The 12,970-nt window shown below is 53.5% G+C and overlaps 1 protein-coding gene across 4 annotated transcripts in view; it reads left to right on the top strand.

Moving 5' to 3' along the window:
* Positions 1-11,147, top strand: part of LOC128819803 (acid-sensing ion channel 2) — a 409,246-nt gene extending 398,099 nt beyond the window's left edge. For 2 of the 4 annotated variants that reach the window (XM_054000162.1, XM_054000163.1), the window contains exons 4-10: positions 619-769; positions 1,919-1,975; positions 2,473-2,626; positions 3,471-3,562; positions 5,828-5,907; positions 8,159-8,227; positions 10,039-10,422. In XM_054000162.1, the coding sequence (XP_053856137.1) occupies positions 619-769; positions 1,919-1,975; positions 2,473-2,626; positions 3,471-3,562; positions 5,828-5,907; positions 8,159-8,227; positions 10,039-10,140 (705 nt within the window). In that variant the 3' untranslated portion in view covers positions 10,141-10,422. Of the gene's footprint in view, positions 1-618; positions 770-1,918; positions 1,976-2,472; positions 2,627-3,470; positions 3,563-5,827; positions 5,908-8,158; positions 8,228-10,038; positions 10,423-10,478 lie in introns of those variants that run through there. The other 2 variants (XR_008440748.1, XR_008440747.1) reach the window with 2 other exon arrangements.
* The last annotated feature ends 1,823 nt before the right edge of the window (positions 11,148-12,970 follow it).

The raw sequence follows: 12,970 nt of genomic DNA, 5'->3' as shown, positions 1-12,970 counted from the left end.
TGTCCCTGTCCCCAGCTGACCCTGTGCTGTCCCTGTCCCTGTCCCTGTCCCCAGCTGACCCTGTGCTGTCCCTGTCCCTGTCCCTGTGCCCAGCTGACCCTGTCCCTGTCCCCAGCTGACCCTGTGCTGTCCCTGTCCCCAGCTGACCCTGTCCCTGTCCCCAGCTGACCCTGTGCTGTCCCTGTCCCTGTCCCCAGCTGACCCTGTCCCTGTCCCTGTCCCTGTGCCCAGCTGTCCCTGTCCCTGTCCCTGTCCCCAGCTGACCCTGTGCTGTCCCTGTCCCTGTGCCCAGCTGACCCTGTGCTGTCCCTGTTCCCAGCTGACCCTGTGCTGTCCCTGTCCCCAGCTGTCCCTGTCCCTGTCCCCAGCTGACCCTGTGCTGTCCCTGTCCCTGTCCCTGTCCCTGTGCCCAGCTGACCCTGTGCTGTCCCTGTCCCTGTCCCTGTCCCTGTCCCCAGCTGACCCTGTGCTGTCCCTGTCCCTGTCCCCAGCTGACCCTGTGCTGTCCCTGTCCCCAGCTGACCCTGTGCTGTCCCTGTCCCTGTCCCTGTCCCTGTCCCCAGCTGACCCTGTCCCTGTCCCTGTCCCCAGCTGACCCTGTGCTGTCCCTGTCCCCAGCTGACGTACCTGCCCCCGCCGTGGGGCGAGTGCCGCTCCCCGGAGCTGGGCCTGGCGTTTTTCCCGGTGTACAGCGTCACGGCCTGCAGGATCGACTGCGAGACTCGCTACATCGTGGAGAACTGCAACTGCAGGATGGTGCACATGCCAGGTCAGGGACGGGGACAGCGACACCTGGGCATGGCCTGGAGGGACAGACAGGGACAGGGACACCTGGCCATGGCCTGGAGGGACAATTCACATGCCAGGTCAGGGACAGGGACACCATGGGACACCTGGGGGATAGACTGGAGGGACGGGCCATGTGCCAGATCAGTGACAAGGACACCTGGGGGACGCTGAAGGCTGGAGGGACAGTCCATATGTCAGGTCAGGGACACCAGGGGACACCTGGGGCTGGGCTGGAGGGACTGGGGGTACCTGAGGGAAGGAGGTGCCCGTGGCCTTTGGGAAAGGCTGGATGTGAGCCAGCAGGGCCATCCCTGTCCTGGGGGATCAGGGACAGCAGAGGGGCAGGGAGGGATTGTCCAGCCCTGCACTAGGTTGGGGCGGCCTCACCAAGAGTTCTGGGGCAGTTTAGGGCACCACAAAATAAAAAAGATATCAAAGGACTCGAGCGGGTCCAAAGGAGGGCCATGAGGATGGGGAAGGGTCTGGAGGAGCAGCTGAGGGCACTTGGAATGTTCAGCTGCAGCAGAGGGGGCTGAGGGCAGGGTTCAGTGAGCTCAATGTCCTCAGGGGGGGCACAGAAGGGGCAGCTCCCATCTCTGCTCCCCGTGACAGGGACAGGAGCCAGGGAATGGCCTGAGGTTGTGTCACAGGGGGATTTGGGATGGAGCTCAGGGAAAGGTTCTTCCCCCAGAGGTGCTGGCACTGCCCAGGCTCCCCAGGGAATGGGCACAGCCCCGAGGCTGCCAGAGCTCCAGGAGGGTTTGGACAGCGCTGCCAGGGGTGCCCAGGGTGGGATGTTGGGGGGTCTGGGCAGGGCCAGGGGTGGGACTGGGTGATCCTGGGGGGCCCTTCAAACCCAGGCTATTCCAGGATTCCCTGTGAAATAGGGGCAAGGCATGGAAGAGAGACCTGGGTCTGAGTAAGGTTGGAAAAGACTTCTGGGATCATCAAGTCCCACCTTTCTTAGCTCCAGCACCTCCCTGGGTGCTGTTCCCAGCAGCTCCTGCAGGAAAAGGCCCCTGTGGCAGGCAGAGCTGGGGACAGCCGGGGTCACCCTACTGCGGGGGCTCCCTGGGTCCCCAGGGAGAGCCCGGTGTCCCCCTGTGATGGCTTTGTCCTGTCCCTGCAGGGGATGCTCCCTTCTGCACCCCGGAGCAGTACAAGGAATGCGCAGAGCCCGCGCTCAGTGAGTACTGGGGATCCCTGGATCCAGGGAATGGAATGTTCCTGGAATTCCAGCGGCCTGGATGCTCCTGGCTGGCAGGCACAGGGGATCTGCAGCCTGGAGAGGGGTTGGGATTAGCCCCAGGTTGCTGGGAAGTGCTGGATGCATGCTGGGGTGAAGTTTCTCCTGGTTCTCCATGGGGCAAAGGGGTCCATGAGCACAGAAACCCTCGGGATCAGGGGAGCCCCAGGAGCCCCACTGGGGCTGGGTTTGGGATGGAGGGACCCATTCCATGTCTGGATTTAGGAGACTCAACCACGGGTTCTCCAAGCTGTTGTTGACGACAGCGTTGCCTCCAGCAAGAGGCCTCTCCAAGGTGGTGAGAACTGGGGTGAACTGGGAGAGAAACGTCCAGAGTCCACCTTGGCCACTTTCTGGGAGGGATAATCTCTGCTCCCGCCCTGCTCCATGTCCCTGCTCCGTGGGGTCCCGTGTGCTCCATGCCTGCCCCCCCGCAGGTCTCCTGGCAGAGAAGGACAGCAATTACTGCATCTGCAGGACCCCCTGTAACCTCACCAGGTACAACAAGGAGCTCTCCATGGTCAAGATCCCCAGCAAGACCTCGGCCAAGTACCTGGAGAAGAAGTTCAACAAGTCGGAAAAATACATCTCGTGAGTGGGGGAGGACCTGAATTCCTTTGGTTTTTGGGAGGGAAATGTCTGGAAAGCGCCCAGTCCTGGCCAATCCACCCCCAGCACAGGGATGTCCTCCAGGGAAGAGCAGAGTGAAAACCTGGGAGAGATGAGGTGGATTTCCTCTCAGTAGATTTCTTCTCTGAGTTCCTTCCCGAGGATTATCCTCATGGGAACCCTCCAGTCCCACCAAAAAAAGTGCAGGATGTCCCACTTTGCTGGTCCTGTTGGAGATTTGTATCTCTGGGCTGACCTCAGGCCGTGGAGCTCTCCCAGCCCTGGGCGTATGATTGCCATGTGTGGGAAGTGAGAGTTGTTCCAGATCCTTTGGATTCTCTTCACAGAATCACAGAACCATGGAATGGTCTGGGTGGGAAGGGACCTCAAAGCCACCCAGTGCCACCCCTGCCATGGCAGGGACACCTTCCACTGTCCCAGGCTGCTCCAAGCCCCATCCAGCCTGGCCTTGGGCACTGCCAGGGATCCAGGGACAGCCACAGCTGCTCTGGGCACCCTGTGCCAGGCCTGCCCACCCTCACAATCAGGAATTACCATCCAAGAAAAGAGTTCCCAGCAAAGTGAGATCCAGGATCCTGAGGAGTTCCAGAGAAACCTTTCCCAGCTGCTCCAAAGGCTGCCAGAGCCCTCAGGGTGCCCTGAGCTCCTGGGCTGCACCAGCTCCAAGTTCTGTGGGTTCTGAGGACCCCAGAGAGAGGAACAATCCATACAAAGGGGAATAAAGCCACAAAACCCCGTTTTTCCCTTATCCCAAAGGATTGGCCCACCAGTGGCTTCTGGGCTGATGTTTTTCCTGTTCCCACAGAGAGAATATTCTCGTGCTGGACATTTTTTTTGAAGCACTCAACTATGAGACCATTGAGCAGAAGAAAGCCTATGAAGTGGCAGCCTTACTTGGTAAGGAGGCACTGGGACCAGTTTGGGGTCTCTACTGGTCTGAGAGGGACAGAGAGAGGCTGGGAGGGGTCCACAGCCCTGAAACCCCCAGCAAGGCCCCATGTCTGCTTTCCTCACCCCACCACAGCATCCCAGGGATGTCCCCATGGACACTCTCTGCGTTCATGGAAGGTTCTGGAGCTGCTCCATTCCTGCCTGTGCCCTTTTTTTGGAAATTTTGGGGCTGGGTGGGCACTGGGTGCCCTCTGTGGTGCAGGGTGTGGAGGGCATCCCAAAACCATCTCCCCATCACCTCTTCCCTATTCCAAATCCAAGTTTTCAAGCTAAGCTTGAGCTCTTGGCCTTCAGCTGCTTCATGGAGGAGGAAGAGGAGGAGGAGACCCATGGAAGGTTCTGCTCCATCCCTGTCTGCTCCCAGCAGCTCAGGTTTTGGAGATTCTGCTCCCCTGGGCAGTGTGTGAGGGAGGACATCCCAAAACCATCTCACATCACCTCTTCCCTGCTCCAAATCCATCCTTTCCAACTGGGCCTGAGCTCTTGGCCTTTGGATGCCTCATGAAGGAGCTGAAGGAGACCCATGGAAAGTTCTGCTCCATCCCTGTCTGCTCCCATTTTTGGGAGATTTTGGGGCTGGCTGCTCTCTGTGCTGCCCCCTGGGCAGTGTGTGGAGGACATCCCAAAATCACGTGTCCATCACCTCCTCCCTGCTCCAAATCCATCCATTCCAGCAGGAGGTGGACGAGACCCATGGAAGGTTCTGGAACTGCTCCATCCCTGCTTGCTTCCAGCTCCCCATGTTTGGAGATCTGGGGTTGGGTGGGTGCTGGGTGCTCTCTGGGGTGCAGGGTGTGGGAGACATCCCAAAACCATCTCCCCATCACCTCTTCCCTGCTCCAAATCCACCTTTTCCATCCAGGCCTGGGCCCTTGGCTTTTGGATGCCATGGAAGAGCTGCAGGAGACCCTGAGCTACTCAGCCCCAAACCAGCTCCAGCTTTGGGGTCCCAGCTGCAGATCTGGGGTTTGCCTCATTGGGTTTTGGGGTGGGGTTGAGCTCTCCCCCAGCCCTGCAGCCTGCCTGAGCCACCCCGAATCCCTGGATCCCTCTGGAATGCTGGGAGTGCTCAAACCTTGGGAAGCTGGAGCTGGGTCACCCCTGGGGCACGGAGGTGTCCCCATGTCACCCCACATGGCTGGCCCTGCCAAATGCCCCCTCAGAAGCCCTTCTGCACCTCCTGGGGCTTTTCCAGGAATTCCAGGCAGGAAGAGGAGGCTGCTGGAGCCTCTCTGACCCAAACCTGTTTGCACCTCATAGGACCCTCATTCCCGAGGCTCTGGAACTTCAGGAGGAGCCTCATCCCAGAATCTTTTTCCCAGGCTCAAAGCCTCCAGGTGATTCCCCCTGGTGTAAACCCAGAACACTCCCTGGGACCATTCAGGGTTCCCATCTTGATCCCAAACTTTTCCCCTCTTTCCTCTCTCCATGTCTCATGGACACCCCTGGAAAAGGCCCTTCCCTCCCCCCCCCCCCCCCACCCAGGGGTGCCTTTGCTTTGGGGGTCAATCCAGGGCTCTTTTCCAGCAAAATCCATGGGATTTGCCTTCCCTGAGCACCACATCCCAGCCACCTTCCCAGCAGATTCCTGGGGATCTCCTCTCCTCAGGTTCCTGCTTCACCCTGGGACACTCAAGCAGAAGCCAGGAGATGAGTACCAGGGATCCCTGGATCCGGGGAATGGAATGTTCCTGGAATTCCAGTGGCCTGGATGCTCTTGGCTGGCAGGAACAGGGGATCTGCAGCCTGGAGAGGGGTTGGGATTAGCCCCAGGTTGCTGGGAAGTGCTGGATGCACGCTGGGCTGAAGTTTCTCCTGGTTCTCCATGGGAGATGCTTCCCAAAACAGCCTAGGGCACCTAGGTGGGAGCAGGGAGTTTTATTGCCATGGATGTGAGAGTTGTCCATGGCTGCTGATTTCATGTGTCCCAATCCATGCTGGGGACGCGCCCCATTCCAGGGAAGGGAATCCCTTCCCACTTTTTGCCAGGCTGGGGTTTTTCCTTGGCTCCAGGGACATTCATTGTTCCCAGCACCTTCCCCAGAGTGGGAATTGGGATTCCTGGGATGCAGCGAGCGCTTCAGGCTCCATTGGCAGGAGAACCATTGGGCTGCCATGCAGACCCTGCTGCTCCGGGGGAATTGTTCCCAATTTTTGAAGATGGCAGGGCCCAGCAGTGCCTGGGAGCCCTCACGGTGCTGTCCCCTGCAGGTGACATTGGTGGCCAGATGGGGCTGTTCATCGGGGCCAGCATCCTCACCATCCTCGAGCTCTTCGATTACCTGTATGAGGTGAGGCCTTCCCAGCCCCAGCCCGGGGTTTCCCACCTGGTGCCCCTCAGCCCTGTTCTTGCCCCTCCTGGAGCCCCTCAGCCCTGGATTTACCACTCCTGATGCTCCTCATCCCCAGATTTACCCCTCCTGATGCTCCTCAGCACTGTTCTTGCCCCTCCTGGAGCTCCTCATCCCTGGATTTGCCCCTCCTGGAGCCCCTCATCCCTGGATTTACCACTCCTGGTGCTCCTCATCCCTGGATTTGCCATTCTGGGTGCTCCTCATCCCTGGATTTGCCACTCCTGGAGCCCCTCATCCCTGGATTTGCCACTCCTGGAGCCCCTCATCCCTGGATTTGCCATTCCTGGAGCCCCTCATCCCTGGATTTGCCATTCCTGGCGCCCCTCATCCTTGGATTTTCTGTTCCCTGGGGATCCCAGAGCCCCCCCAAAAATCCTGTATTTCCAACCTGCCTCACCCAGCTCTCCCACAGCCCCAGCTCAGGGAGTTTTATTGCCATGGGATGTGAGAATTGTCCATTTTATTTTTTTTTATGTCCATTTGATGTAATGTGTCCCAGTCCAGGCTGAGGACACGTCCAATTCCAGGGAATGGAATCCCACAATCCCAGCTCTGAACTCTCTTCAAATCCCAAATCCTCTCATTTTTCTTTGTCTCTCTCTCTCTCTCTTTTTTTCTTTTTTCTTTCTTTTTTTTTTTCTTTTTTTTTTTCTTTTTTTTTTTTTTTTATGCTGAATTATATTTTTATATTTTCAGACAATTGCCCCTATCCCAATCCCTCCTGGGCAGCTTGGTGCCATTAACCAGGAATAAAAAATACGGAAAAATTCCAGGTCTAAAGCTCAGAGATCAACAAAAGCTGAGCCTGAATTTAGAGCTTGGCCCGGATACCCAAATATTTCATTAAATTTGCCTTTTCCTGGATTTCCTTGGGTTTTTCCTAAGTAGGCCATAAGAAACCTCACAAATTTGGGTTTTCCCTCTCTGTTTTCCTCCTTTCTTTTACATCTGCTGATAAAATTTGTCAAATGTGGTGGGGTTTGCTGTTCTTTTTATTTTTTTTATTCTTATTTGGGCTTAAAATTCATTTTGTCCCCTCAGAGAAGCTCCCTGAGGATAACCCAGCAGGGGAATCTTCACAATCCCAGATATTTAACCCCCACCAGCCAGGAAAAAAAGTAATAAAATACCTTAAAATTTAAAAAAAATCCACAGTTTTTCCCCTCTGCTCAGGGTTTCACAAGGGGTGGGGGGTGGTCAGCAGCTCAAAAATTTGAGTTTCCAGCCAAAATATTTACACATTCTGGGAATGACAGCAACCAGATACTTTTTTTTTTTTTTTTCATGGATTGGCCAAATCTGGGGGAAATATTGACCATAAAGAAGCATTTTTGTGATCTTCTGCTGAGCTCTGTTCTCCTGGTCCCAAATTCCCACCAGACTCCCCTACAACAGCCAGGATCCACATTCCTTAGGAACTGACCCAGTTTTGGGGGATTTCAGGATTTCAGCTTTCTTCTTGCTGGTTTTATTTCTATTTTCTCCCAGTGGGAGCTTTCCAGTAAAACACTTCCCAAGTTTTATGGGATTTCCCTGGAAGCCAAATCCTGCAGCAGCAGGAAAGTGAGAGGGCTGGGAAGGGAAATGGAGCTCACAGAGCTGGGAGCTTTCCCTGAACCCCAAAAGTGTCCCAAAAATGGAATCTTTGTGGGTTTTATTCCTTGTAAGAGAATGCTGGAATGGTTTGGATGGAAGGGACCTAAAGATCATTGAATTCCCACCCCTGCCATGGCAGGGACACCTCCCACTGTCCCAGGCTGCTCCCAGCCCTGTCCAGCCTGGCCTTGGGCACTGCCAGGGATCCAGGGGCAGCCACAGCTGCTCTGGGCACCCTGTGCCAGGGCCTGCCCACCCTCCCAGGGAACAATTCTAATTCCCAATCTCCCATCCATCCCTGCCCTCTGGCAGTGGGAGCCATTCCCTGTGCCTGTCCCTCCATCCCTTGTCCCCAGTCCCTCTCCATCTCTCCTGGAGCCGCTTTGTGCCCTGCAAGGGGCTCTGAGCTCTCCCTGGAGCTTCTCCTCTCCAGGGGAGCACCCCCAGCTCTGCCAGCCTTTCCGTGGCACAGCCCTTGGAGCATCCTCCTCCTCCCAAGCTTTTGGAATGCAGCCCCAAACCCAGCACACCCCATTGCTCCCCATCCCCCTGCAGCCTCTTCCACCCTGAGCCTGGCTCCCTCTTCTTGCAGCTGATCAAGGAAAAGTTATTGGACCTTCTTGGAAAAGAGGAAGAGGACGGGAGCCATGACGAGAACGTGGTAAGGAGAGAAGGGGAAGTGCCCTGGGGACGCTGGAGCTCTTCCCACCCCAGTGTCAGGTCATTAAAATTATAATTAGAGATGCCTCTGCCCCAGTTAAGGTGCAAACGGGACCAGATGCCAGTGACAACAGTCTGGGGTTTATTGGATAGTAAATTTGAGGGGGAGAGAGAAAAGAGAGAAAAAGCAAGGGAAAGAAATGGAAAATAGGTGGGGGGAACAGAAAGAGAGGGACAGAGACAGAACAAGGAAAATATCACCATATGTGATTGATCCCATTGATCCTGTCCAGCTGGTCTTGGTGGCAGAAGTCCCCCAGAAGCACAGAATCTGCTGGCTAATACAGCTCAGGCTGTGGGGAAGCCCAGGCAGGGGTGGAGTTTGCCCCTATCCCTACACAGACTCCAGGTTTGCTGCACCACGGGCACTGCTGCGGCGCAAGGCCTTGGGAATGACTCTGGGGAGCACTCGGGGGTCTCTGATGGGTTATGACAGCCCCTGAGCTGCTCCTCACGTGGATATCCTGTGGATGTGCCTTCCCAGGACTGGGGGTTCCCCTGCTGGGTTGGTTTGTGTCAGGGGGGTGGGTGTTCACTCCCCTGACCAGAGGTACACCCAAACCCTCCTCCCCCTCATTTTGGAGGACTAAACGTGGCTCCTGTGAGCTCTGGTCTCCCCCACCCCAAACCCAGCCAGGGAAGGCTCTCTGCTGTGTTTGGCTTTCTGGTGGATGCATTCCTCTCCCTCAGCCTTGTTTGTTTTTTCCTGGTCCTGAGATGATTAAGGAATGGGTTTCCCTTTATCTAAATGAGGTTTCATTTACATTCCAAAGTCCCAGCCAGGCATCTTCAGGGAGGCTTCTTTGGCTGTACCTTCTTTATCCAGTTTTGTTACAGCGAGCAAATCTTTCTGTCAGTGTTTGAGGCATGAACTGTTGGAGTCTCTCCAACCCCAAAGCCAGCCAGGGAAGTCTCTGCTGCGTTTCTGGTGGATGCATTGCTCCCCTCAGCCTTGGCTGTTTGAGGGGATTGAAGGATGGTTTCCCTTTGTCCAATCCCAGCAGTTTGACTTCCAGCCCAAAGCTCTGCAAGGAGCTTTCTGTGCTTGTGGCTCCTGTTAGAAATGCATTTTATATTGTTGGCTTTTTGCAAATATTATATGTATAGTGTTAAAATAACTTTACTTTTATTTCTACTCTTAACAAAAACTTAGATAGAATAATAATAGCAGCTAATATAGTTATGAGTGAACTATCTGTTTAGTTAAGATGACATCCAGTGAACAGGGAAGACCCTACTCATTATCAACATCTACCATCTACAGAAAATATAAACCAAAGCCCAAACTAGAAGTAATAAAGAGAATAAACCAAAACCACAACCAAAAACAACACATACTCTAAAAAAACAGACCCAAAGAAGAACCATGCAAAATAGTTCCTAGAAAATGTAAACTAGTTTATAGAGCAATATAAATATCCATGTCTATGAATATACATCAAGCTGATATAACAGAAAAAATATTTAAGAAGTATCTCAGAAGATAAGAGTGTGCTCTTGACTAAATGCCAAACACCCAACTGTTTTTAACCCTTTACTTTATTTCTATCTCCTACTATCTTTTTTATTAAACTTTTCTTTTTAAATTTTACCACAAAAGTAAACCTCGTTTTCCACAGCTCCTTTATTGGTTCGTGTTACAATGAGCAGAACGTTCTCCCAGTGTTTGGGACATGAGCTGTTCCAGCCCCTGAACACATGGGAGCGCCCAGGAGCTGTGGGATAACGCATTCCCTGGTTTTTCCATGGCAGAGCACCTGTGATCCAGTGCCAAACCACTCGGAGAGCCTGAGCCACACTGTGACCGTGCCCCTGCAGGCCCCACTGGGGACGCTGGAGGAAATCGCCTGCTGACCCCTCCCCACCACAGTGCCCATCCCGAGGAAGGAAAACTGCACAGGGAAAACAGGGACCCAGCTCAGGTTTGCACTGGGGGGTAAAAAAAAAAAAAAAAAAAAGATGGAAAAAAAAAATACTGGGAAAAAATACTGGAAAAAAATACTGAAAAAAAATTATTTTAAAAATCTTAAAAAATTAAAAAAAAAAAAGAAAAACTCACTATGCATTAAAAGAATATAAAAATAATATAAAAATATAAATTCTAAATATACTCTGCCCAAAGTGAGAGGCGCCTTGGACCTGACTCCTGTTGTCCTTTCCTCCTGGGGGTTTGGCTCCAACCTGGAAAGCAGCTGCCAGGCTGGAGGAGCTGGGAATGTTCACCTGGAAAAGGGAAGCTCAGAGAAGAGAAACCTCAGAGCCCTTTCCAGTGCCTAAAGGGGCTCCAGGAGAGCTGGAGAGGGACTTGGCACACGGGATGGAGGGACAGGACACATTCTGAGATTGTCCAAGCCTGAGCAGCAGCAGCAGCAGCAAATCCCAAAGGAAGCATCCCAAATATCCCGAGCACTGCATGCCAGGGCTTTGCCTGGCCCCAGGATTCCTCAGCTGCCTCTCTCAGCTCTGTTCCTCTTTGCAGTCCCTGGGTTTCAGTGCCAGAAGGAGCATCCCAGAATTCTCCATTCCCAGCACCATAGGCTGAGAGTTTTAGAATAACAGAGATCCCAAAGTCGACGCTCTCAGATTCTTCTCCCGGTCGCGTCCTCTGGGTGAGCTTGGGCTGAATTCCAGGCTCAGCCCAAGGTGAGCATCCCTGGAGAGGAGCCACAGGGATCCCTATGGATCATCCCAGCCCTGTTCCTCTGCCTGCAGTGCCTGCAGAGTCCGGGAGCGGCGGGTGGGGTTGGCTTCATTCATTTCTTTAATTTTGGGGGGGAATTTTTGGAATTTCCTTCTTCTCCCATTCACGGATTCTGTGCTTTCTCCTCATTCTCCTGACTGATATTAAAGCTGGTCTTGTGGAAATGGCCAGGCTGTGTCATTCCTGCCTTGCCCTCATTCCCAGCAGATCCCAGGAAAAGCCTTCCCAGGGCTCTTCCTCATCCCTTATCCCTCATCCCTCATCCCGTATCCCTCCTTTTCCTCTCCCACCACATCCTCACACAGCTCCAGATGGGTGGGAGTGGTGCCATGGCCGTGCTCAGCTGCATCTCTGTCTTCCCTGGGATGGGGATCTCCAGGACATGCTGGGATCTCTGGGATGTGGAATCTCTTTGCTGACAGAGGTGTTGGAAACCTCTCTGTGACATTTTGGGATTGTTCAGCCTGGAGAGGAGAAGCTTTGGGGTGACCTCATTGAGGCTTTCCAGTGCCTGAAGGGAGCCTGGAAAAACATGGACAGGGAATGGGGACAAGGGATGGAGGGACAGGACACAGGGAATGGCTCCCACTGCCAGAGGGCAGGGATGGGTGGGATATTGGGCAGGAATTGTTCCCTGGGAGGGTGGGCAGGCCCTGGCACAGGGTGCCCAGAGCAGCTGTGGCTGCCCCTGGATCCCTGGCAGTGCCCAAGGCCAGGTTGGACACTGGGGACTGGAGCAGCCTGGGACAGTGGGAGGTGTCCCTGCCATGGCAGGAGTGAGAATTCAGTGATCTCTAGGCTACTTCCAACCCAAACCAGTCCGGGATTCTGAGATTCCAACGTTTCCTTTCCTGATCCACTTTAAGTGGCTCCGAAGTGTAACAAGAAAATCCATTTCCATCCAAGTGCATCCCAAAATGTGTTGGCAGTGGCTTCATCCCTGGATCCAGGCACTGAGGGGCTGCTCTGCCACATCTCCAGCACTAGGAGAGACCTGGGAATTTTAAGAAACACCCTCAGGGAGAGATGAGGGTTTGAGGGGCCTGGAAAAGGGCCCTGAGCCCTGTTGGAGAGGGGTGGGAGGAGATTTCATTTTTGATTCCAAACCTCATCAGAATTAAGGTTTCCTTTTCCAGAAAAAAAGATTATAAAGATCAGGAAAAACTGTAACGATTATTTGGGGATTCAGGAGAAGAAACAACCAAAGTTCAAACTCCCAGCACAGCCCTGCTGAGTGCCCCAGGATTTTCCCAGAAAAAGGAAAGCTCCATTGTTTGCAGTAATTAACCCCATGCTGGCTTGGAGCACATTCCAAGGAAAAGAGAAAGGAGTGGAAAAGGCACTAGTAGTGAAACAGAGATTTTTGGAGTTAAGTCAACAAAATTAATTAAGCATTTATAATTTAGCTTGTAGAGTTATGTATTGAATTTTAACCTTTTACTTAAGAAACCTCTGCCTGGTACAAAGGGCATAGGAAAATGCAAATTTCTGAAGCTTCTTGCATTAAGAACAATACCAGAAGAAGCAAAGAACCCAGATAAAGAAGCTCCTCTGTCTCCAAGCCTATCAAGACTGACAGAGGTACTCAGATAAGCACCAAAGGACCAAAAGCACACGCGCAGAGAGGAAAAGTTCAAAAGTTCAATCATGAGGAAGACCACAATCTTCAGCCTCAGGACCACCAAGAGACCCCCGTACGACCACCACAGCAAACCACGCATGCCCAGAAGGGCGTGCACTTACTTAGCATGAGAAGCGAGGACAGGCGGGGCCAGGGGTTGAATACGCATGAAAAAGTTGTGCAGTGTATTGCATATGGAACGTCTTTAAGAATAAAAGTGTGGGTCAGACTGAGGCTCGGGGCACAAGTTTTGGAGAGCTATCTCACTTGTGCCGGGCGCTGACATACGTACCCACTTCATAACTACCCCAGGCTGTGGGGTCTATTTGTTTATTCTGCGTATCGCTTCAGTAGGTCCATCC

This window comes from Vidua macroura, chromosome 27, assembly GCF_024509145.1.
Source record: "Vidua macroura isolate BioBank_ID:100142 chromosome 27, ASM2450914v1, whole genome shotgun sequence".
NCBI lineage: Eukaryota > Metazoa > Chordata > Aves > Passeriformes > Viduidae > Vidua > Vidua macroura.
Note: the sequence above shows the minus strand (reverse complement) of the source record. Positions and strands in the feature narration are given on the sequence as shown.